This window comes from Hyperolius riggenbachi, chromosome 1 (assembly GCF_040937935.1).
Source record: "Hyperolius riggenbachi isolate aHypRig1 chromosome 1, aHypRig1.pri, whole genome shotgun sequence".
Classification (NCBI taxonomy): Eukaryota; Metazoa; Chordata; class Amphibia; order Anura; family Hyperoliidae; genus Hyperolius; species Hyperolius riggenbachi.
In genome coordinates, this window is record NC_090646.1 from 129434100 (window position 1) to 129461602 (window position 27503).

Consider the following 27503-nt stretch of genomic DNA (forward strand, 5'->3'; position numbering starts at 1 on the left):
TGGCAGTCCTACTAATACTCTGCCTCTAATATTTTTAGCCATAGACCCTGAAAAAAAGGTAAATACAGGAAAAGAGGTCGATGATTTGGGAGGCCACTGAACTGGTGAAAAGGGTGGCATTTTCAAGATGTTCTGTATTGTTTTCATTTTGTTAATAAAGTATGATGCTAAGTCTTCAGATGATCAGTGTGGTTGAAGATGGAAGTGGGGGGTGGAATGTGGAGTTAAAGGTATTACATGATGTTTAGGGTTATGGGACTGAAGTTATGCGTGAGGAGAAGTATGACTAATTGGCAAGGAAAAAGGACATCCCTGTGCTGGTGCAGCACTTCTTTAAGGCTGGAAGTCTTCTGCAGTAGTGTACTTCAACATCAGCTAAAAAAAGTTTGGCATGCCTTGCGCACTCCTCACTCATTTCTACTCCGCCACCATTGAGTTGAGTCTCTTCTCCTCCATCACCATATGGTATTTGGGTGCCTTCACCAGAGACAAGCTCAAGCTTCAGAGTCATCAAAATTGCTGAGAAGATCATTTGGTCACCCCTCCAGGACCAGATGGGTTCAGGCACAGGAACTCTTTCTTCCCACAAGCAGTTCTGGTCCTCAGAGCCCCCCCCCCCCCCCCCCCCTTCACTTTCAGCAATCCAGAATGCTGTGTAACATTTAAAATACTAAGCATCCCACCTTGAACATTAAATTGTAATTATACAAATATCATGTGTTCTGATGTTACCATCCCTTGTCCATGTTTGTCTGCTATGCTGTTTGTGCCAAAAAATAATTCCTTGTATGATTCCCAGTACTTGGCAAATAAAACAAATTCTGATGACTAGCAGCCAATGGTGATTTAGATAAAACCTAGTGCATGATCTGGTTTTGTATTGTCTTATTGCTGTATGTCACCCCTAAATATTGTCTGTAACCTTAATGTACAGCGCTGCGTAATATGTTGGTGCTTTATAAATAAAATAAATAAATTATAAATAAATAGTATAGGCTCATTTATTGCACACTTCTTAGTGGTGTAGCTAAGAAACTATGGGTCTTAGTGTGTATTTTCCAATGGACTCCCTCCAGCACTCTATACAGAATTGTTATGAGGCACCAAAACCTGCCAAACCTGTAAAGAGGTGTAAGCAGAATAGGGGAACAAACCTTTAACGATTACCACTATTCAAAAATCATATAGAGGTTATCATTACCAGCGTAGTTCCACTGAAGAGCTAATGCAGAGTTGGAAGGAGGGCTCTTAGTAGGACCCTCTGGATCAGGGTACCCGATGCTGCTGCCGCCCTGCACCCCTATTGCTGCCTGAAGTTTAAATATATACATATATACATGTACACACACACACACACACACACACACACACACACACACACACACACACACACACACAACTCATCCAATACTTCCCCACTGTCTCTTAATCCCATATCATTCTCACCTTTCTCTTGCACTGATGTCTCTGGCAGTCCCGAGTTTTGGGGCATTTGGTTTCGCATAAATAAGGTTTATGACAGGGCATCTGCCTCGTGTGTTTTCCACAACGGCATTGCTTTTCAACCTCCTATAAAAGACAAAATAGAAGACTTATAAGTTGTTTAAGATTACTCAGCGTCAAAAGCACAAAGACCAATATCTATGCAATTTAAGAATGTGTCAACCATTGCAAAGTATTTTCCTATCTATTTTATTTTCTGAATGATTTCTTCACACATCCTGGATCCATGGATTTCAAGACGATCAAAACAAATTTCACTTTCCATTAGTAGTAAGACACGATTGGATCTACGACCTTGGAAAGGGCACCACGCGGGGGGACGGCGTCCACTTACTATTTCCCGAGGGTGGACGCCGTCCCCCCTGGCACTTGTGGAGGGGAGCAGCGGAGTGGAAGGAGAGCTGTGAGCAGTGGTGGGGGAGGGCAGACATCTCTCCCCCCCCCCCCCCCCTCACCTTGGGGCTCTCCTTCCCTCGCTCTCCCCTCCAGAAGTAATGTGCGGGCAGCCGGCGGGACTTAGGCCCGGTTCACATTAGCGTTCGCTGTCCGGATTCGCCTGATCGGATCCGGACCGTATACTGTACTAACGGAACGTACGTTCCGCATAGCAATGCAAAGTCTATGCGGACGTTCACATGCGTCCGTTCCTTACAGAACGGAGCCGGATCAGATCCGGACTCCGGACACTTTTGCAACATGCGCTATTTTTCGGGTCCGGATCATCCGGCCCACACACCCGGACCGGAGCCTGACTGCACCATCCGGAAATAGAAACCAATGCACCATCCGGAAATAGAAACCAATGGGGAACGGAAAGCACAGAACACACTGGATCCAAACACCTGACGTTCTACCCCACTTCCTATGCGTATTCTAGCGGCCATTTCGGATGGGGACACATGGGCCCAGCATTCCTGGAGTGGAGCAGCAGTGACTAACGTGCTGGAGCTGTTTAGCAGTATGTCGGAGGTGGAGGTGAGGCCTAAACAGCGGAGGAACCTGATTCTACAGGTGCCCCTTCTGCTGACCCCAACAGTTTTAATAGTAATTTCGCTATTTTTACCACACGGATCCGGATGGCAGCCTGATGCAAACGGACCGGATCGGAACCGTACGGTTCCGATCCGGATCCGGTCCTGATCCGGATCCAGTCCGTTTGCATGCCAAAATACAAGTGTGAACAGATCCGGTGTTCCGACGACGAGGAGAGGCAAGTCCCGCCCGCTGCTGGCTGCCCGCACATTACTTCTGGAGGGGAGAGCGAGGGAAGGAGAGCCCCAAGGTGAGGGGGGTGGGGGGAGATGTCCGCCCTCCCACAACGCTGCTCACAGCTCTCCTTCCACCCCGCTGCTCCCCTCATGCTGAGGGGAAACATGACTAATTATTCTGGGGACATATACCCCTGACTACATATACTGGGCACATATACCCCTTGGCTAGATAGATATACTGGGCACATATACCCCCTGACTACATATACTAGGCACATATACCCCTGCCTACATACACTGGGCACATATACTACCTGGCTACATATACTGGGCACATATACCCCCTGGCTACATTTACTGGGCACATATACCTCTGGCTACATATACTGGCCACATATACCCCTGACTACATATACTGGCCACATATACCCCCTGACTACATATACTGGGCACATATACCCCCTGTCTACATATACTGGGCACATTTACCCCCTGGCTACATATACTGGGCACATTTACCCCCTGGCTACATATACTGGGCACATATACCCCCTGGCTACATATACTGAGCACATATACCCCCTGGCTACATATACTGGGCACATATACCCCCTGGCTACATATACTGGGCACATATACCCCGACTACATATACTGGGCACATATACCCCCTGGCTACATATACTGGGCACATATACCTCTAGCTACATATACTGGGCACATATACCTCTGGCTACATATACTGGGCACATATACCCCTGACTACATATACTGGGCACATATACCCCCTGGCTACATATACTGGGCACATATACCCCCTGACTACATATACTGGGCACATATACCTCTGGCTACATATACTGGGCGGAGCTGGCCACGGCTGCGCAGTCCACATACACGTTAGTGCGGCTGCGCAGCTCTAGGGCCTAACCCCCCCCGAACCACGCTACTGTGCGTGGATCGGGGGGAGGGCCCTAGAGCTGCGCAGCCGCACTAACGTGTATGCGGACTGCACAGCCGCGGCCAGCTCCGGCGGTCATCTTTTTCGCTATTTTTACCACACGGATCCGGATGGCAGCCTGATGCAAACGGACCGGATCGGAACCGTACGGTTCCGATCCGGATCCGGTCCTGATCCGGATCCAGTCCGTTTGCATGCCAAAATACAAGTGTGAACAGATCCGGTGTTCCGACGACGAGGAGAGGCAAGTCCCGCCCGCTGCCGGCTGCCCGCACATTACTTCTGGAGGGGAGAGCGAGGGAAGAAGAGCCCCAAGGTGAGGGGGGTGGGGGGAGATGTCCGCCCTCCCACAACGCTGCTCACAGCTCTCCTTCCACCCCGCTGCTCCCCTCATGCTGAGGGGAAACATGACTAATTATTCTGGGGACATATACCCCTGACTACATATACTGGGCACATATACCCCTTGGCTAGATAGATATACTGGGCACATATACCCCCTGACTACATATACTAGGCACATATACCCCTGCCTACATACACTGGGCACATATACTACCTGGCTACATATACTGGGCACATATACCCCCTGGCTACATTTACTGGGCACATATACCTCTGGCTACATATACTGGCCACATATACCCCTGACTACATATACTGGCCACATATACCCCCTGACTACATATACTGGGCACATATACCCCCTGGCTACATATACTGGGCACATATACCCCCTGGCTACATATACTGGGCACATATACCCCCTGACTACATATACTGGGCACATATACCCCCTGACTACATATACTGGGCACATATACCCCCTGACTACATATACTGGGCACAAATACCCCCTGACTACATATACTGGGCACAAATACCCCCTGACTACATATACTGGGCACATATACCCCCTGGCTACATATACTGGGCACATATACCCCCTGTCTACATATACTGGGCACATTTACCCCCTGGCTACATATACTGGGCACATTTACCCCCTGGCTACATATACTGGGCACATATACCCCCTGGCTACATATACTGAGCACATATACCCCCTGGCTACATATACTGGGCACATATACCCCCTGGCTACATATACTGGGCACATATACCCCGACTACATATACTGGGCACATATACCCCCTGGCTACATATACTGGGCACATATACCTCTAGCTACATATACTGGGCACATATACCTCTGGCTACATATACTGGGCACATATACCCCTGACTACATATACTGGGCACATATACCCCCTGGCTACATATACTGGGCACATATACCCCCTGACTACATATACTGGGCACATATACCTCTGGCTACATATACTGGGCGGAGCTGGCCACGGCTGCGCAGTCCACATACACGTTAGTGCGGCTGCGCAGCTCTAGGGCCTAACCCCCCCCGAACCACGCTACTGTGCGTGGATCGGGGGAGGGCCCTAGAGCTGCGCAGCCGCACTAACGTGTATGCGGACTGCACAGCCGCGGCCAGCTCCGGCGGTCATCTTAGGAGAGGAAGGGGAGCCTGACCCCGTCCGTGGGGTCGGGAGCGGCACGGGGGGCTATCACACTGCGGGGACCCGGCGGAACTGCACGGAGGGCATTTAAAAGTGATTAAGGTACTTCTTTTTTTTTTTACCTATTTGGGCTCGTAAGTCCTTTAAAGATACCAGTTGCCCAATTAGAAGTCTGATGTCTGCAGTTTACTGTGTTCAGTGGAAAAGGGAATCTATATCTGCACGTTTGTAAAATCATTCATGGGGTTGCAGTGCTGCTCGACTGATTTGTATTAGCACTGTTTAAAGCGGATCCAAGATGAAAAACTAACTATAACAAGTAACTTGCCTATATATCTTATCTAAAGTTTAGATAGTTTACACAGCAAATCTAGCTGCAAACAGCTTTAATAGAATATGATTATTTATTCCTGTGATACAATGACAGCAGCCATGTGGTTTGTAAATATTACACAGAGGCAGGCTTATCTGCATCTTGAGCAAAAAACCTAATTCGCCCTCCTCCTCCCCTATGCCTCTGAAATCTATGGCTAGTAATACCTGCCCCTCCTCCTGCCCAGACTGAGCTCCCATGAGCCCTTGCTACTCCTGAAAGTGCCTTGGCTCTCTGAAAACCTGTGGGGGTGGCTTCTTTAGTTTATAGGGAATTAGAGTATTAAGACAAAAACAAAAAAAGTATTTGGCTTGAGGAATGCCCTATAAACAGTAGGAAAGGAACACAATTATTCAATGAGTAAAAATTCATCTCGGATCCACTTTAATTAAAGTGTAACTGTTGGACATAAAATAAAAAAATAAATTCTTTATTTTTATGTGGTGATCAGGTAAAGGTGGCCACTAACGGTCCAATTTCTAGCGAAAAATCATTTGAACGATCAGAAATTCTGATTGGATTGGTTGTAAATAATCTCCATTGATGGGCACAATCGATTACGAATGATTATAAAAATAGTCGTCCGATTGGATTTTGGTCAATCCAAAATTTGGATTTTCTTGTTGGTTGTGATAGACAGGAAGCAAAGATTGGTTCATTGATGGTGTAGTGAACGGTTGTTCTCCCAATCAGAATTATCTGATCGTTCGAACGGTTTTTCGCTAGTAGTTGGATTGTTAGTGGCCACCTTTATAAGGATGCTAACCAGGAAATCCAATAGTTAACAATCACTTTTAGTTTTCTAATCCATAAAACAACATACCCAAGTTTCCCTGGCTCTTATTTGGTACATCTGCCACACAAAGGAAGTTGCAGGGCATGCTGGGTTATCTTTTTTTGCTTCTTTTATTTCCCCTCAGACTTAACTAATGCAGCCTGATTGGCTGAAGCCTCTTTCCCTCCTGTTTTCCCCTCCCACACCTCTGTTCTTCTCCGAATCGGCCAATATTTCTCATGCTGAGACAATGCACTTTCTATTGCAGAGCTGGGTGGGAGTGCCTGAAGACTGGGAGGGGTGGGCAATGCATACACAACCAGGCAGAAGAGAGTAAGGAAGGAAATGACATCAGGATTGGCTTCAAGATAGACAGAAGGATTTTCTCTTTACTATAGAAAATTCACTAAAATCAAAACGTGGACAGTGCAATACATATGCTATGTAAGTAAAACAAGTACTTGTATACGTATACAGTTCCTCTTTAAAGCAAGCTTGCAGCTGTTTTTTTTTTTTTGTTTTTTTTTGTTTTGTTTTAATCCTTGATCGTCATAATGTAAAGCACCCTTGTCCATGGCTGTAAAATGGTTAAGGTCTAAAATATGAACAAAGACCAGCCCCCTTGGGCTAAATGACAGAAGAATGTAGTCATACAGTTAAACACTTCTAAATCTGTACACAGCTGATCACACAACACACAGTGCTCACAGCAGAGACAGTTATTCCTCCTGTCAAGCCATGCCAGGCTTCCTACAGGGCCCTTCAGCGGGGTAGCTAAAAGAATGTCAAGTCTGGTATTGCTCAATGCGGACGGCCCAAGCAACACTTTGGGGCGCAAGTGAACAGTGAATAGCAGCATACTGAATACATTTGTAACACGCTGCTCTCTAAATACAAACTTGTATGGCAAATATACAGCACAGATGACTGAATTCCTAACATCATCAGTTATAGTGAAACCTTATCCATACTCATTCTGTCTGAATCAAATTATCCGTTCTTGCACTGTAAAATGCAATTTTCCCACCAGCATGATAAGGAAAAAGGCTTCTGGAATACATTTGGTTGTCCTACATAAAACAGTTAACAAAATGTTGCCAAATGATTGGACACCTGAGGTTATATGGAGGCTGCCAAATGTATTCCCTTTTAAACAATACAAGTTGCCTTGGCAGTCCTGCTGATCTCTTTCCTATAGTGGTGTCTGAATCACTCATCAGAAACAATCATGCGGCGAATGCAGGCAGACTTCAGTAAGAGCACCTATACTGCATGCTTGTTCAGGGTCTATGGCTAAAAGTATTAGAGGCAGAGGATCAGCAGGACAGCCAGGCAATTTGCAATGTTTAAAAGTAAACAAATATGTCAGCCTCCGTAGCCCTCTCACCTCAGATGTGCTTTAAACCAAAATAACAGATATCCAGGCAAAATACATAATATGTATTATATTATATGTATAGGTATATAAATGTCAAGAGCCTTTTAATTGTTTTCTAATTTGGGTGCGAAAAAGCTCTCGATGCTAACGTGTTCCTCTCTCCATAGTACCTATGTGCCTACTGCAACTGTATGTATTTTATGGAATTTTCTAATAAATGGACTTTTAGACTGGATGTGCCCAGCTACGCTTTTTCTACATTTAAGTTATCAAATTATTTGATTTCATGAGCAAAGAGAGTGCATACATTTGCATAAACCAGCATCAGTGCAGAATTATTTCCATCTCATTGACCATCTCTATTAGTGACACGGCTACACATCAGGCTTTATTCTTACAGCATAGATGTTATTTAGTATATATAAGAGATTCCTGTGTACACATCATATATACTATAAACAAACAGAGGACCGAGAGCCCAATATAGTGTAGAATGTACTGAAATAGGGAGGGAATGGTAAATTGTAAGAATTACACTTACATACCTGGGTTACCCCTGAGGCAACCACTGTATAGGCAGGTGGGGAGATTAGGCCTGTCCCCACTCAGGGCTAAGATGTCACTCTCTGTAGAAAGAAGAAAAAATGGTGTACCACCCCTTCCACCTAGGGTGGAAAACTTGATATAAGGATGTACAGAGGCGCCAGGAGGATAAAAATTGCTAAAAAGCTTAAAATGTTCTGGTGGGCCGGCCACATCAAAACAGACACGATGCTGTTGCTTGAGGTAGTAATAATTTATTCACATACTCCTAAATAAAATTGCAACGCGTTTCACGGGCACAATCCCGCTTTAGCAGGCAATAAACAACCGGAGTATCACACAGCTCGGGGTCCAATATTAACTTGGCACCTCTGTGTTGGACCCCGAGCTGTGTGATACTCCGGTTGTTTATTGCCTGATGAAGCGAGGTTGTGCCCGTGAAACGCGTTGCAGTTTTATTTAGGAGTATGTGAATAAATTATTACTACCTCAAGCAACAGCATCGTGTCTGTTTTGGTGTGGCCGGCCCACCACCGCCACATTTTAATCTTTTTAGCAATTTTTATCCTCCTGGCGCCTCTGTACATACTTACATCATATATACTGTACAGTCACAATCAGATGTGTACATCTGACTTTTAAAATACGGGGACTGCTTTATTGAAGCAGCACAAGTAACTCATTTTGATTGGTTTATTTCATTTTTGTGGACTAAGCACAGCTATTACTGTACATATAAATTATTTATGATGACTATTATCTGAGAAATAGAACATTTTACCATATTTTCTATTTTAATTACAGTTTAAATTCATTAGGAGTCGGTGTTGGAGTCGGTGCATTTTTCCCGACTCCAGGCACCTAAAATTGCTCCGACTCCACAGCCCTGCTTTACACTAGTGAAGAACCCTCTTAACCAGTTCAGCCTTCAGTCGTTTTTCACCTTATGCATCCGAGCAATTTTTTACCTCCCATTCAGTCGCCAATAACTTTATCACTACTTATCACAATTAATTGGTCTATATCTTGTTTTTTTTCCGCCACCAATTAGGCTTTCTTTGGCTGGTACATTTTGCTAAAAATTATTTTTTCCTAAATGCATTTTAATGGGAATTTTAAGAAAAAAAATTATTATTTCTCAGTCTTTGGCCAGTATAGCTTAAAATAATACCTGCTACCATACTTAAAACCCACATATTATATTTGCCTATTTGTCCAGGTTATTACACCATTTAAATTATGTTCCTATCACAATGTATGGCGCCAATATTTTATTTGGAAATAAAGGTGCATTTTTATAGTTTTGCGTCCTTTTACAACAGGGGTAGGTAACCTATGGCTCGGGAGCCAGATGTGGCTCTTATGAAGGCTACATCTGGCTCACAGACGAATCAGTAGGGGTCGATTCACTAAGCTACACTGCTCAAGCAGCGCAGCTTAGTGTGGTAGCGCAAGTAAAATTGTCAAAGTAGTGCATGCTACTACTGTAGCATGTACTACTAACTTACTCGCGCTTCCCCCAAAAATGAACAGCTGCTCCAATTGTCCCACTCTGGACCCTGTCAGGTCCAGTGACTTTGTAGAACAAGATCCCCGCACTTTGATTGGGGATCTCATCCTACAAAGTGAATCAACCTCCAAGTCAGCTAGCTCAGTGTTTCTCAACACGTGGTTCGCGGACCCCAGGGGGTACGCGAGACCCCAGCCGGGGGTACGCAGCCAGGAGGGGGACTCAGTGCAAAACGGGGGAGCATGCCCACACATAGCGGCGGGGAGGGGGTCCACTCCCCCCTCCCTCACCTGGGCTCCCCCGTCAGCGCTTCCCCCCTCCGACACATTAACACTGGCGGCATGGTAAAAGGAACGTGGACTTACTTCCGCGTTCCACGCCGGAGATTCTTCTCTGTTAGCGATGACGCTGCTTCCTGTTTATCAGGAAGTTGCGTCAGGCTCAAAGAAGATTGGACCTCCAGCGTGGAACGCAGAAGTTTGCGTTCCTTTCACCATGCCGCTGTAATGTGTCGGAGGGGGGAAAGCGCTGATGGGGGAGCCCAGGTGAGGGAGGGAGTGGACCCCCCTCCCCGCCGCTATGTGTGGGCATCGCTCCCCTCATGCGCTGCGTCCCCCTCCTGGCTATACTTGGGGCACCCATGCCTGGCTATACTGGGGGGCACCCACACCTAGCTGTATTTGGGGGCACCTATACATATCTATACTGGAGGCACCCATGCCTGGCTATACTAGGGGCACCCATACCTAGCTGAACTGGGGGCACCTATACCTAGCTATACTTGGGCCACCTATACTTAGCTATACTGAGGGCACCTATACCTTGCTATACTGAGGGCACCTATTCCTAGCTATACTAGGGCCACCTATCCTGGGGGGCACTTATACCTAGCTATACTGGGGCCACCTATACCTAGCTATACTGAGGGCACCTATACTGGGGGGCACCCATACCTAGCTATACTGGGGCACCTATACCTAGCTATACTTGGGCCACCTATACTTAGCTATACTGAAGGCACCTATACCTGGGGGAACCTATGCCTAGCTATACTGGGGCCACCTATACCTTGCTATACTGAGGGCACCTATACCTAGCTATACTGGGGCCACCTATCCTGGGGGGCACTTATACCTAGCTATACTGGGGCCACCTATACCTAGCTATACTGAGGGCACCTATACTGGGGGGCACCCATACCTAGCTATACTGGGGGCACCTATACCTAGCTATACTGGAGGCACACATGCCTGGCTATACTGGAGGCACCCATACCTAGCAATACTGGGGGCACCCATGGCTGGCTATACTGGGGGCACCCATACCTAGATGTACTGGGGCACCCATGCCTGGCTATACTGGGGGCACCCATGCCTAGCTATACTGAGGACACCTATACCTGGCTATACTGGGGGCACCTATAACTAGCTATATTGGGGCCACCTATACCTAGCTATACTGAGGGCACCTATACTGGAGCAGGCACCTATACCTCGCTATCTATACTGGGGGCACCAATACCTGGGGGGTGTACACACACACACACACACACACACACACACACACACACACACACACACACACACACACACACACACACACACACACACACACGTGCGCGCGGCACTCGGTAGGGGGTACTTGGCTCAAACTGAATTGCGATAGGGGGTACTTGGCTCGAAAAAGTTGAGAAACACTGAGCTAGCTAACTGTACACGCTGTTAGTCGGCATTTCTCCTGTCTGGCTCTCAGGGAAATTGCTGATGTTGCTGAAACCCAAGAGAAGCTGAAGATGTGTCTGACACTTCCGCTGCTCGGCGGATCAACAGTATACACTTTACCATGGCAACAAGGACGTGAGGCCTACTGTTTCAGTTTGAAACATATTGTATGGCTCTCACCGAATTACATTTTAAAATATGTGGCGCTTATGGTTCTCTCAGCCAAAAAGGTTCCTGACCCCTGATTTACAAGCTTATAATTAAAAAAAAATATTAGTAATATACCCTGTTGACAAGCATATTTAAAAAGTTCAGACCCTTAGGTAACTATTTATGTTTTTTTTTTTTTGGGGGGGGGGGGGGGGTCCATTGTCATTTTAGTTAAAACATTTATTTGGGTATTTTTTTGGGGTAGTGTGGGTGGTAAATAGTTAATTTTAAATGTAATTGTTTGTGATTTTATTTTTTAAAAAAGTATGAAGATGCAGTTTTACTATTTGGCAACAAGATGGCAGCAGTAATTTTTTTTTCCTTCCTGTAAGCAAGTGCTCTTGCTTCCAGGTAGTATAGGGAGGACAGGAAACTTTTCTCTTTTTGTTTAGAAAGATTGTGGCTTCTAATAGAAGCTGTCGGTCCTTCTAACGGGGACTTAGATCAATGAATGGGAACTGTTTTCCCATTCATTGATCTTCGGGCTAACGGGCGTTGGCATAGGAGCGCGCGGACGTGCGTGCAATCGGCCGCAGGAGCGCGTAGCATCACAGCTGCAGCCTTTTAGACGTAGCAGATATGTCCAAAAGGCTAAAGTAGTTAAACAGAATCAAAATAAAATGCTGCCAATTTACATTTGATTACTGTTCAAGTCAAGTAAAAACATTTCCCTTCGATCAGCAAAGCCTCAAATTAGATTCAGAGTACTCTGTAGCAGTAGCCTGAATCTAATTTGAGGCTTTGCTCTACATGAGGCTGTACTGAAACTTAATATGCTAATGAAGAAAATATCTACATCTCCAACTACCGTAAGTTTCTCAAATTTCTGTTGCGTCTCTGAACCCAAAACCCATCAGAAGACTCGTCTCCCAATGTTAATTTACCACGGAGCACATATTTGTGTATCCCCCGAGGAAGCTTTATAAACGTGCCAATAAAACAGTGCTTTTTGATATTTTGATGGTTTATGTTGTAATATCCTCTTTGAATGTTAACGGTTTATATAATGAGGTAAAAAGAGCCAGCATTGTGACATATCCAGAGGCTATCCACTCGGGCAATGTTTTAATCCAAGAAACACATCTTAACCAGCAAGAGAATGAAAAACTAATTAGAGACTGGGTCAGTATGAACTTCTATTCTCCACTCATAAGAAATGTGGTGTTGCAATTTTAAGTAATACAAGTATTTTGTTTAAATGTATTGATTCCAAGGCAGACAATGATGTGATGAGATAAACACGTGTTTGTGCAGTGCTAAACATTAATAACCAGTCACTTTTATGGCTGTAATTTGTCAAGAACAAATTACAGCCATAAAAGTTTTCCTGGCAGCATACAATGTCTGAGGGTAGGGGAGAGATAGAGAAGGTCAATAGTTCGGGTTCTTTAACTCTGGGACACTTAATAAACTGCCGTTAAGCAGAGACAATAAAGCATTCAATACATTTTGTAATTGTTCAAATATAAAATAAAACCATGGGATTTTATTTTATATTTTAGTTAATTTTAGGAGTAGAACAATAGGTCCAATTGACCTCATCAGATTATTTTCTCCTCTGGTTCACTTTAAAGTGGTCTGAATCTGACATAACATTCAATAAAAATCTGTTTTCCTACTTTTTATTACCCATACAGTTATCATATTTGCTTGTGTGCACAAGTAATATTGTCTGTTTACAAATAAGTTCCCAGGTACAGGTAATCTGCTCCAAAAGCCGCAACTGTCTTTTATTCAAGCTGCTTTTTATTATATATTAAAAATCTTCCAGTGAGCTGTTCTGAACTGTGTGCATGCTTGAAGTACAGAGAGCTTCACAGAGAGCACGTTTTCAGTTGTTACACACAATATAACAACTGAGGATTGCAAACAAAAGACTTACCGTATCTTCCGGACTATAAGACGCACTTTTTCTTCCCCAAAAGTGGGGGGATAAAGTCAGTGCGTCTTATATTCCGAAGTTGCCTGCAATAAGTGCCCCCTCTGCCCTCTTTAGCTGGCGTTTGTCTCTGTCTTCCGTCTAGCCAGTGTCTCGTGTCCTCCAGTGTCTCACTGGCCCCCATGTCCCCTCTGTCACATCTGCCCCATGCCCGGTGTCCCCCTGTACCTCACCGGCCCTTCGATCCCATCAGTCCTCCTAGTAAGTTAATTTCTGCTTACTGCTACTAAAATGATGTCCTGGGTGTAGAGACCCGGGACCTCCGTGCAGCCATTCAGCGCCTCGCTCGATGGAGCTCGATCGTGCAGCCCCTATACTTCGCCAGCCACCTCTGTCCCATCAGTCCTCCGAGTAAGTTACGAAGTCCCGGGTGTAGAGACCCGAGACCTCCGTGCAACCATTCAGCGGTTCGCTCGCCCGCTGAAGCCTCCAGATGCTGTGCAGCCAATCAGTGGGAGCGCTGCAAGTCATTCATGGCGGCCTGGCATTCTGACTGGAGCCGCTGGTCTCGGAGGCAGGACAGTGGCTCCGTCAATGGGCCAATCACGAGCAGAGGTTCACTTGCAGCGCTTCCCTTGATTGGCTGCACAGCGTCTGGAGGCTCCATCGAGCGAGCGAACCAACCGCTGAATGGCTGCACGGAGGTCTCGGGTATCTACACCCGGGACTTTGTAACTTACTCGGAGGACTGATGGGACAGAGGTGGCTGGCGAAGTATAGGGGCTGCACGATGCCTGGAGGATCCAGCGAGCGAGGCTGCACGGAAGTCCATACACCCGGGGCATTGTTTTAGCAGCGGTAAGAAAATTAATTTATTAAGAGGACACATGTGGCTGAAGGGACAGAGGGGGCCGGTGAGGTACAGGGGGACACAGGGCACAGCTTCAAATAGAGATCACTGATCACAGGTCTGATCACACTGAACACACACAAACAAGATCATAGGGGGCAGATGGGACAGAAGGGATCGGTGAGGCACAGGGGACATAGGACACAGGGTAGGAGGATAGACTGATCTCAGAGGTACACATGAGGTCACAGGGGACACATTAGGGCGCAGGGGACCAGTAAGACATGGGACACTGACCAGAGGGGAGACGGGGCAAACGGGACACAGGACGACACTGGGGACACGGGGGGGGGGGGGGGGGGGGGGGCCAGATAGGACACTGGAGATACAAAGGGGCAGATGGGACAGAGGGACACCGGTGAGACCCAATAAATGGGGGGGGGGACATCTACAAGACGCTCCTGGACCATAGACGCACCAGGTTTTTATTTTCTCTGGTTCTTGCCCTCCGAAAAATACGGTATCTCCACTTCGCATCGGAACCTAAGCTGAAGGGGCTTTCCATGACAGGACAAAGTGTTGTTTAAGTGCTGTTCTGCTATAATTTTTTTTTTTTGTGATAGTAGGTTTAAGGCTCCCTGCACACTGCATGCGATTCCGATTTCGTTTCAGATTTGCAATTCCGATTTTCCCTGAATACAATCAACAGAAAAACGGAGGAAAAATCGCAGCATGCAGTAACGATTAAATATCTGAATCGGATGTAAAAACAGATTAAAAATCAGAATCAGATGCAGTGTGCAGGGAGCCCAAGGCTGTAAGGAATCTTTTAGAGAAAAGAAGAAATGCTGAGTTTCAGACCACTTTAAGGCTCCCTGCACGTGATTCCGATTTTTAATCGGTTTTTACATTCGATTCCAATTTTTTATCGTTACTGCATGCTGCGTTTTCCCCCCGTTTTTCTGTTGATTGTACTCAGGGAAAATCGGAATTGCAAAACGGATTTGCAGTGTGCAGGGAGCCTAAAGCCTCTGTCCAGTTTCAAATTGTTTTAACTACCACCAGCCTCCTCTCGTCATGCAAGTTAAAGCACACCTGAACTGGGAGGCATATGCTGGCTGCCATATTTATTTCACTCTAAACAATGCCAATTCCCTAACAGTCCAGCTGCTGTCTTTGGCCTCAGTAGTGTCTGAATCACACTCTGGAAATAAGCACGCAGCTAATGCAGTCAGACTTCAGTCAGAAACATCTGATCTGCATGCTTGTTCAGGGTCTATGGCTAAAAGTATTAGAAGCAGAGCATTAGCAAGATAGCCAGGCAATCTACATTGTTCAAAATGAAACATATGTCAAAATATGTTCATATCCCCCTTAGCTCAGTGTACTTCAAGTGTAATGCATTTTAAAAAGCTACTACATACTGATACCTTCACTTTGATTGAAACAGTGGAGGTCAGGTTAAAGTGGATCCGAGATAAACTTTTAATTATTGCATAATTGTGTTCCTTTCATATAGTTTATACGGCATTCCTCAAGCCAAATACTTTTTTTAAATACTCTAATTCTCTGTAAACTAAACAAGCCTCGCCCACAGCTTCTCCAGAGAGCCTTGGCACTCTGAGCCTTAGTAGCAAGGGATTATGGGTGCTCAGTCTGGACAGGAGGAGGTTACTAGCCAGAAATATCAGAGGCAGAGGGGAGGAGGAGAGGTGAGTGAAGTTTTCACAGACTGAGGGTTGGAGATACAGATCAGCTTGCCTGTGTGTAATGTGACATACAGAACATGGCCGCTCTCTCTGTATTACAGGAATAAATAATCATCAACTGTTGAAACTGTTTGCAGCTAGATTTGCTGTGTAAACTATCTAAACTTTAGATAAGATATATAGACAAGTTGCTTGTTATAGATAGTTTTTCATCTCGGATCCGCTTTAACAACTATGTGATTTATTGGCATCAAAAGCTATCTTTTGCACACTCTGGGAAGCCTGCAAGGCTAGTATCCGCATAAACCCACCACTGACCACACCATCTCCCTCAATTGACATCTGTGAGGAAGAGGTTCTGTCACAGCGGGAGCAGGTGGGTATCCATATACAACAAAGATGGCTGACAGTAAGGTCATCAGTCCTATGTGTCCTATCCACGGACGACTGCACAAAGTAAAACCAAACAACAGAAATGTGACACAATATTATCTCCATGTTAGAAAGGAGATTCTGAATGATCACGAATTCATTAAGGCACAACACTTTCACCTTCAGCAGATGTCCAGATTACTCACCTGCCTGCATGTCTCACAAGGACCTCTGTGGCAGCGCTGGGAACACTTGTGTAATTCACATTCCAAAACCTTATCACAGCTATCACCGCAAGTGGGTACATCTTCTGTGCAGGGCAAGGTGTACTCTGAGCAAAAAAGAAGGAGCTTACAACATGGCAAGCAATACGTTCAAATGTTATAACAGATTTTCACAGGTGTTCCAATAATACCATTTACAGGTTGGAATACCGTCTTTTTTTTGTATTAAAATCTTGCTGCATGTTGGAATATGTGGGCTTTTTATATATGTTACGGCCAGAACCCGAAGTTTGGCCAGAACTAGAAGTGGCCGGCCACTTCGGGTTCTGGCCGGCCAATGTGCGAACTGGCCGCTGCGCTGCGGCCAATGTGAGAAATGCAACAATTCCTGTAAGGTTAATGGGATGTTGTGGCCGCAGCGCAGCGGGCAAATGTATCACACATCTTTACTTTATTCAATGACATTAAGCCGCCCGGCTTTTTCTCTGCCTCTCTCCTCCCCCCCGCCTCTCTCTCCTCCTCCCCCCGCCTCTCTCTCTTCTTCTCTTATGGGCAGCCGGGCGGGGACACGCGTGTCCCTCCGGAGTCGTTCGTCGCGGCAGGGGAATCCTGCCGTTCTTGCAGAGCGGGTGCTGGCAGAAGCGATGTCTGCAGCCTCCCCGCTCTGCTCTCCTGCCGCGACGAACGACTCTCCTGGACACGCGTGTCCCCCGCCCGGCTGCCCATAAGAGAAGGAAGAGAGAGAGGCGAGGGGAGGAGAGAGAGGCGAGGGGAAGAGAGAAAGCGGGGAAAAAGCCGGTCGGCTTAATGTCATTGAATAAAGTAAAGATGTGTGATACATTTGCCCGCTGCGCTGCGGCCACAACATCCCATTAACTTTACAGGAATTGTTGCATTTCTCACATTGGCCGCAGCGCAGCGGCCAGTTCGCACATTGGCCGGCCAGAACCCGAAGTGGCCGGCCACTTCTAGTTCTGGCCAAACTTCGGGTTCTGGCCGTAACATATACAAAATTTGGCAAGTTCATAAATGTTTAGTATCCTAAAGTCCTAACACTTTTTTGCCGTGATGTGAGCAGAGCAATCATTGGACTTCTTCTCTTTCTCCCTTTTATGAGGAGAGCATTGATTGCAGTGTTCTCCCCAGGCTCTTTTAGCAGGGTGCTCCACCCAGCTAGTTTTGGTGACCGCCCGGCGATCATTGGCTCACCTCCTCCTATGCTGTAAGCATAGTTGCTCACAGAAGCACCGGGCCCTGTATGGCCTCATCTCGCCCCACCCGGCTACTTTTTCATGCCACCCGGCTGGAAAAAAAAATTCTGGGAAGAACACTGCATTGACTTTCAAATGAAACATCTACCGAATCCAGCTGAACCAAACTGGGCATAAATTATTATAAATACTAAAATTTTAGACCCTAAGCCCCCCCCCCCCCCTAACAGTTTCCAAAACCCTAATTTGCACCCAAAGCTAGCCCTTCCCACACATTCAAAATCACCCCTTTCATTTTACAAATAAGTAAGAAACGCCACCTCTCCCCTTCCACTGGGATACCCAACCAATACAGCAGCAGACTGGATTTTTGAATAATATCAACTTTGATATGCGTTTATTGTGATGTCTATGAATTCTAATACTTTGGGCCAGGTCCCATTAGCAATTTAAATTGCTAAGCATTTGTGATTTTTTTCACATTTTAACACGCAATTTTCTTAGTGATTTTAAAGACATGTGCAACTGCTCAGAAAATGCTGCAGGCAGGGCGTGTGCAATTCAATACTAATCACCAGGGCTGTTGAGTTGGTACAAAAAACATCTGACTCCTCAGTTTATATTATAAAACCACCGACTCCAGGTACCCAAAATTGCTCCGTCTCCTTGATTCCCGCTCCACAGCCCATGCAGGGCTATGGAGTAGGTATAAAAAATCATCTGACTCCTCAGTTTATAAAACCACCAACTTCAACTTCAACTCCAGGAACCCACAAATTACTCAGACTCCTAAACTCCGACTCCACAGCCCTGCTAATCACAATGCTGTAGTGGACTGAGCTCTATAGGGTTCCACTGTCCTACTGCTCTGCAGATAGCCGGCTGATTGCCAGCGATCAGCAAGTGCACTGAAAGTGCCGCTAGTGGGTCCCTGGCTCTTTATTACTTTCTCATGAGGACCATCTCTTTATAAGTCTATGCAAACTGGGCATATGCGGAATGCTCCGGCCATGAGAGCGCCATCAAGGAGGTTCACGGACAATGCAACGCATGCACAGTAGCCACAACTGGTGTACCAGACACAGATCTTTCAGAGGGCGCAGCAGCACAGTGCAGGGGACCTGGAGAACACAGAGACCTGAAAGATGGGGGGGGGGGTTTGAGGACGGCGAGGGGGGAGCTGGAAAAAGCCCCAGGTAAATAAAAATCTATTTTTTTGTTCAAATTTAGATGTGCTTTAAAATGACAAAAGAAAACCACATCAGCAACAAAAGTCAAAACGAACTAGGAACTAGCCTCATTGCCGGCTGATTTGAAGAATCAGTGAATAATTGGTTACAGACTTGAAGCAATTTTTAGCCTGTTACAGTCTCTCAAATCTATACCTATATATTGCACAGCGCTTAATGTACTAAGGTAATGTTTTAAGTAAGAATCACAAACCCCTCTGCATGCATATAAATAAAATAATAATAATAATAATAATGCACTGATCGTTGTTTATTTAGTGGAATTTACCTATAAATAAGATTTTAAAAATAACATGACTTGCAAAGTATGATTAAAAAGAAAAAACTCTGCAGCCAGTTTTTTCACTTTCAACTGCTTAGACAAGTTTCTGAGTTTCTGAATGTATATTCTAAAACCTAGGTTCTCAACGTGTGGTATGCGTTCCCCAGGGGGTACTCTGGCTTGAACTACTAAACCAAGAACAACAAATTTAGAGTTTTAGAAAATGATAAATCTTATTTAAACAATACCAAGTTAGTATTTTAGCTAATTAAAAGCAATAGTAAATGCTTGGAAATTGTTTAAAACCAATTATCATGTACTACGATTAAATATATATTTGTCAAGGGGTACCTGTGATAATGTTTACTATGCTAGAGTGTACTTGGTGAGTACAGGGTTTTAAAAGGTGGTGCATACCAATAAAATGTTGAGAAACACTGCTCTAAAACACTAAATTATACTGTGCCGAACAAATTAACACGTTAGATATAAAATACCAAAACTACACGGAACTTAGAACAAGTCAACATACTTGTTTTCCCACATGGACACAGGCGATTTCCTGACCGTGGGCACTGTCCACATGGTCCAGCATGGCAAACCTGCTCACATGTGTGATTTCCACATGGTAAAGTCTTTCTACAAACCTACAGTAAGATGAAAACACACAGAAAAAAGTTGTTTATCTGAATAAGTCACAAAAAATAAAATATACAAAAGCTTACAATTTCCAGTCATTTATTCACAGAAAAAAGGGTAAAAAAAAAAAAAAGCCTTTAAACCATTTACCATTCCTGGACGTAAAAGTTACGTCCAGGAGGCCATGTGCGCGCTCGCGGCCGATCGCGAGCTCCCGGCCCGCGGTTCGTTAGCCATGGTGCCCGATCACCGATTCCTCTCCCTTGCAGAAAAAGCGACAGCTTCTCTCATAAGCTTCGCTTTTTCTGCTTCCTACGTCCCTCTAAGCGTACAGGTTACGCTTACAGTGATGTCACGTAAACAAACTCATGGCTTCCATCTTGTGGCCAAGGCCAAAAAGTAAAACTATACCTAAATGTAAAAAAAAATAAAAATAAACATATATTTACATTTAAAAATTACCATTTACATCCCACCTTCCCAAAAATACCCTCATAAAATGTTGAATAAAAAAAACAAACATTACAATAAAAAAAAAACCACGTAAATATTTACCTAAGGGTCTAAACTTTTTAAATATCATTGTAAAGATGAAATATTTCAATTCTTTTTAAATTATAAGCTTGTAAATAGTGATGGATGCAAAACGGAAAAAAATGCACATTTATTTCCAAATAAAATATTGTCGCCATACATTGTGATAGGGACATAATTTAAACGGTGAAATAACCGGGACAAATAGGCAAATACAATACATCGGTTTTAGTTATGGAGGCATGTATTATTTTAAAACTATAATGGCCGAAAACTGAGAAATATTGATTTTTTTCGTTTTTTTCTTATTCTTCCTGTTAAAATGCATTTACAGTAAAGTGGCTCTTAGTAAAATGTACCCCCCAAAGAAAGCCTAATTGGTGGCGGAAAAAACAAGATCTAGATCAGTTCATTGTGATAAGTAGTGATAAAGTTATAGGCTAATGAATGGGAGGTGAACATTGCTCGGATGCATAAAGTGAAAACGACTGAATGCGAAGTGGTTAAAGGACTTGCGAGGCCACCAAATAAATGTCACTTTTTTACTTACCTGAGGCTTCTTCCAGCCCCTAGAAGTCATTTGGGTCCCTCGCCGCAGCTCAGGTCCTCTCCGAGGTCTCGCCAGCAGCCTCTAAGGATTGATGACCCTCAAGGGTTCGGCATCTTCTGCGCATACGAGTGCCAGCACTCGCCCAAATCATCAGGAGCATACTGCGCCTATGCAGTACGATCCTGGTGACACGACGCATGCACAGAAGACCCAGGCCCATCGAGGGTCGTTGATCCTTAAAGACTGCCAGCGAGACCTCGGAGAGGACCGGAGCTGTGGTGAGGGACACAAATTACTTCTAGAAGCTGTAAGAAGCCCCAGGTAAGTAAAACTACATTTTATGGCCTTCAAAGTCCTTTAAGCCACCAGCAAGCATAAAGACGCACCCTCACACAGATTTGTGACAGTACTTTTTCACCTATTTCTTGGTACCTTTTTAATTGCAAAGTGCTGAAAACTTATTTTAAACAGAAGATGAAAAATTATCTCCTAGGAGAAAAAGTGAATTAAATAAGGGCCGTATTGCTTGAAATAAAGAAAAAAGAAACCCCAACACAATGTCTTGCCGGCAAGGACATCCATATGGCCTTCACTTTTACACAAGATGTCAGTACCTTTCTGCACAAGAAGTCCACAACAACACAACACACATTTTAAGTCACAGTTTAATGCAACTGGATGTATTGTTACAGCTATATGAACTCACCACTTCACATTGCCAATTTGGACTTGCACATAATCGTTCAGCAACTTTTCTTCCACAGAGACATCTCTGCTTGCTCACTCGCGGGCATGGCAGGCAGTCTCCTAGAGCAAGCAAATTCACATATCGGAAAGCTTTAGGATCTGAGTGTTTTAGATGTAATACAGTGCATGTAAGCCTTCTGAATGTGGATGACACAACCTGCACTGGGAAAGGGCAGTTACCTATATGAGCCCTATAAACAGAGCTGTGTGGATGCATTATTTGGTACAAAAGGATCGTTTTGTTTTCATTTACTTTGTACTATGTTCACCAACAGTGCTGAACCACTGAGAACTGCTGCTCAATAGGGTTCAATGAGCCAGAGAAGCAGCTGCTGCAAGGGTTGCTGTATAGACAGTCACCTTCAGCAAGTGCGTTGGTGGGCGTTTCCTCATCACTACACACATGATTAGACACTTCATAGCTTTGTTGCCTGTGCTTATATCTCAGACAAAATGCTGAAGAAGACATTACAAGAAACATATCCAATTTTCTATAATAGTGTACATTTATTATAGCATTAACTTCGTAAAGTTATCCAACAAACCTGGATTGGTATTTTGTTTAAAAAAAAAAAAAAAAGTGGCAAATGTTTGCAAAAGGCGCTTGGATCATATCAGAGCAGCAAAAATGGCAGAAAGGTTAATGAATGATTCAATGGGGTGCAAGCAGATGTGTAAATGGATCCTACCTATATTAACGTGAACCCGAAGTGAGAGGGATATGGAAGCTGCCATATAGGTTTCCTTTTAAACAATACCAGTTGCCAAGCAGCTCTGATGAACTATTTGGCTGCAGTAGCGGCTGAATAACACCAGAAACAAGCATGCAGCTAATCTTGTCAGTTCTTGTTCAGAGTCTATGGCTAAAAGTATTAGAGGTAGAGGATCAGCAGGACAGCCAGGCAACTGGTATTGCTTAAAAAGGAAATATGGCAGCCTCCATATAACTCTTACCTCGGTTCCCCTTTAAGCATAGGATCCATTCACACTTGACACTTAAAATGAAGGGGAACTAGAGCAGAGCACACTTTCCAGACATGCAGGATTTTTCCAGAGCTCCCATACATTGTGGATGTCACGGAATCAGTGCAAGCCTGAGAACAGACAATGTCCATTCTCACTAGGCTTTTTTCCCCTCTCTATTCTGGATCTACTCACTTCTCTTCTATATCTTACACCAGCATTTGGGTCCTTTGCGCTGCTGGGCTTGGGCACCAGCGCTGAGAGTCCTGGCAGAAGCACAGGGTTCCCACTGGGTTGCAAAAGACCAATGGGAATCCTCTATAACACCAAGGAGGATTCCCACTAGTTCAGGGGTGGATCAATGAGAATCCTCCCTGTTGCAATCCAAAGGGAGCCCTGTGGTTCTGCAACGACTGACAGCAGTGTCAGCAGTGCAGTGGTGGGCAGGATGGACAACATCGGTGGTATGAACAGGTTCCTGAACACTGTGACAGGCAGGGCCGAATTTACCATAAGGCACTGTAGGCACAATCCTACAGGCACCTGATGATGGAACGCCGGCTCATTCCCCTCCCCAAGTACCTCCCTCCCACCTTCCTATGCAGAGTCCTGATTAGTTTAAATGAAAGGTTACTTCACCCTTCTCTTGGCATTCCACTGAGGAGATCTCCCTTTAGTCAGGAGCACCTGTAGGTACTTAATACTGAGTTTCCTCTAGCAACCTAATACTTGAGGGCAACTCTAGCTACTTAATACTGAGGATACCTCTGGCTACCTAATGCTAAGGGACGCCTGTTGCTACCTGTGATGGGCAAGGGAACGAAGGGAGAAGCGACAGCTGGGCCAGCCAGCACACTTTCGGTCAGGTTTGGTGGGAGTTTGTAGGTTCATGGAGGGCAAAGTCTAGGGTGCCAAGACAACTGTGCCTAAATCCAGGCCTGGCGACAGGGCAGAGGGTATCCACTTAAGATAGGCTGTACATACACCATTGTGCACACCATTCACATATTTGCTGGTACATTATGATAAATACCTTTGTGACATGGATTATCACACTTGTGTTGCCCGCAAAGCAGCGTCCTCCCGCATTGCTGCTGACAAGACCAATCTTTGGTGCTGCATCGACGTGGAATTGGCTTTGCCTTCTTGCAAAAACAAGTGGTGGTGACCATTTTTGGACATGGTGGGCAAGGCCCTAGATTTGGGTAGACAAGGTAAAGGATTAGGCAAGGAAAAAAACAGCCTGAAGATACAGCACTGTAGTCTGGATTTTTATGCGTACAGTTCAACCATGTGTTATAACAAATACATAATTTGCTCTATACTTAGACTGCTTTCACAGTAAGACGTTACAGGCGCACGTTAGTGCAGCCTGTAACGCTCCCCAACGCACAGCAATGTAACTGCAATGGGCTGTTCACAGTGCCCACGTTGCGTTACATTGTAACGCTGCACGTCAATCTTAGGGTGCAGCATGCTAAAGCGTTAGAGCGGCTTTGCCGCGTTAGCCTGCTTGCACAGGCGCAGTGATTAGCCACATGGCTAATTAATATTCACTGCACTGTGCTGACGTCACTGGCGGGACCACGTGATGCGGAGTGTTCCGCTCACGTGGTCTCCACCAGCGCATGCGTACTATAGTACGCATCAAAAAGCCGCTTAACGCGGCTCTTTGCTAACGTCCTCTGTCGCCACCACCACCATGCATTGCGTTAGGTGCACGTTATGCGACCTTAACGCAGCACCTAACGCAACGTCTTAGTGTGTAAGTAGCCTAAATGCAGAAATAAAATCAAATAAAGAAAGCAGCTTTAACAAAGAAATGCCACAGAAGTAACGTCCTAGCTTTTACAATGAAACCACCTAGGAAATAGAGATGGATTTATTACAGTTGGATAACATAAGTGGTACAGAAAACCTTAGATGGATTTTTTTAAACTGTTATAATGTTAAAGGTTAAATGGCCTCAATTCTAGTAGATATGCGAGGTAAAAAAAAATTTGTAGGTAAAATACCTCATGCGGAACTTCCCCCCCCCTTTTTTTTTTTTTTTTGCAATTCTGAAAGATTTTTCTGCCTTTCCAAATATGCAGTAAGTGCATAAAGTTCGGTAAAACGTGCAGTATTTCCACAGTAAGCATGCAGTAAAAAAGTAATAGCAGTCTTTAATGGTCTTCCATAAGTTAGGATAGTCTTTGGAATATTTGGGGTTTGTTTGTTTTTTTGAGGGGGGGGGGGGGGGGAATGTAATTGATTATGTAACAAGCTATGAAAAGTATATTTATATGCATCCTCTATAAAAAATAAAAAAAAAATCCAGTAAATATTTGGAGTTTTATGTCCACTAGTCTTTTCTATTACACAGCCTGAATAGGAACTCCACCAAAAACTGTAAAATGCATACAAATTGACTTTACCTCCAGGTACAGGCAGGTCTTAAACTGATCGGTAAATTATGTGCTAACGTGCCCCCTAATTTCCATGAGAATAGCTATTTTCAGTAAAATTAAGGCAAATTACCTCATAATTTACCGTATGGGGTAAAACATGAATAAAACCTACCAGAATTGATAAATGGCATTACCTCATGAGGTAAATTACCGTACATTAGGTCATTTGTTTGAAAACTCTACCAGAATTGAGGCCAACGTGAGATAAATTCATATGAACTTCCTACAATTTTTTTGAGCCTAATGCTGCGTACACACTGGCGACTACAGTCGTTTGAAACAGCTAATTAACGATCGTTCCGCCGACAATCGGGGAAAGAACTTTACCAAACGATCATTAACACGAACGACAAAAGAATGACATCGGGAAGATGGAAATATCCAACCTGACGGATCGTATCTACCGACAATCGTTACAAAACTATATTGTGTACAGACATCGGCCAAGAACGATCGTTACAAGGGCAAATGCGCCTGCGTTGAATTCTGCCCAGCTTCAGTACTTCCTTTGTAGCGCTGCCGTAAAGATTGTTACATTGCTCATTTCAATTAAACTTTGTGCTCAAGTTAACAATCATATATTTCTATCTATTGTGACTCCATGTCAGTGGGGTTTTTTTTATTTTATATAAATATGTACGCAACGTTTCCTTCTGATCGTTCTTTTCTGCGAGAACGATCGTTAAAATGTGTATGATGATCGCTGCATCCCATCGTTGCATTCCAATCTTTCCAATATCGTTCGTCTGGTAACTATCGTTCCTTGCAAACGATAGTTATCGCAAGTGTGTACGCAGCATAATGCTACATACACACTTGAAAGATAAATGAAAGATATCAGACCAATTTTACCCCCCTTTCCATGTAGTATGAGAGCCACACCTACACAGTCTATTCTATTGAGCGGAACTCCCAATCAGATAAAAATCTTTGCAAGATGATGTACACAAAGATGCTGTACACACTCAACAGATCAGTATCTGCAAAAGATCTGTTCCTGCAAAAGATCCGTTCCTGCAAAATGCATTCATAGTCTATGATATCTGCAGATCCTCATACACACCTTGTTTAACAGAAATTCATCTGCAGATCAGATCCTCCAGGATGGATCTTCAGATCTGCAGATGATTGTCAGATATGCAGATGAAGTCTGTTAAACAAGGTGTGTATGAGGATCTGCAGATTTAATCCATGAATGCATTTTGCAGGAATGGATCTTTTGCAGATACTGATCTTTTGAATGTGTACAGCATCTTTGTGTACAGCATCTTTATCTGATGGGGAGCTCAGCTCCATAGAATAGACTGTGTAGGTATGGCTCTCATACTACATGGAAGAGGGTAACATTGGTCTGTGATCTTTCATTTACCTTTCCAGTGTGTACACACCATTAGAAATCTACCGGTAATTTTTTTTTTTTTTTAAACCAGAAACTCCAAGACATTAAAGAACTAAAGTTCCAAACATGACTTTCTCTACAAACTGCTCAATCCACAGGTATAAGTTATCTCCTATGACGACAATTTGGGCCTGATCCAATTCACTTTGTCTTCTAAATTTTCTCCTAGTTGATATTTTCATATAATAAACAAAATGCCTTTTAAGCCTAAAGCAAGCAAGGAAATACTGTGGATAGTTGTGTCGGTACTTTTTCACCTACTTTTTTAACTGTAGAGTGTAAAAGCTATTTTACACAGAAGATGAAGAATAATCTCCTAGGAGATAACGTAAGAGGTAAAGTGAATTGGACCGAGCCCATAGAGATGTTTATGGCTACATGTGTACTTTACATTTTCCTTGCTCAAAACAATATTTTCCCATAGTTTCAGCAAAAAATCCAATATCTACAGCTGTCCCCTGATGTACCACCCCCTATGTGGTGATTCAGCATGATGGATCGATGTGCTCTATAGAGTATAGAATATAAAGGGAACATGAAGCGAGAGGTATATGGAGGCTGCTACATTTATTTCCTTTTAAACAATACCAGTTGCCTGGCAGCCCTGCTGATCTATTTGGCTACAGTAGTGTCTGAATCATACCAGAAGAAAGCATGCAGCTTATCTTGTCAGATCTCACAATGTCAGAATTGCCTGATCTGCTGCATGCTTGTTCAGGGTCTATAGGCTCATGCTAGTTCAGGG

At 44.4% G+C, this 27503-nt stretch overlaps 1 protein-coding gene across 2 annotated transcripts in view; it reads right to left on the bottom strand.

Annotated features, from left to right (window-relative positions):
* Nucleotides 1-27503, bottom strand: part of NFXL1 (nuclear transcription factor, X-box binding like 1) — a 123113-nt gene that overhangs the window by 73030 nt on the left and 22580 nt on the right. For both annotated transcript variants that reach the window (XM_068278535.1, XM_068278534.1), the window contains 5 exons: nt 23943-24104; nt 21906-22006; nt 20009-20123; nt 16736-16860; nt 1447-1569 (listed from right to left, as the gene is read on the bottom strand). In XM_068278535.1, the coding sequence (XP_068134636.1) occupies nt 1447-1569; nt 16736-16860; nt 20009-20123; nt 21906-22006; nt 23943-24104 (626 nt within the window). The remainder of the gene's footprint in view (nt 1-1446; nt 1570-16735; nt 16861-20008; nt 20124-21905; nt 22007-23942; nt 24105-27503) is intronic.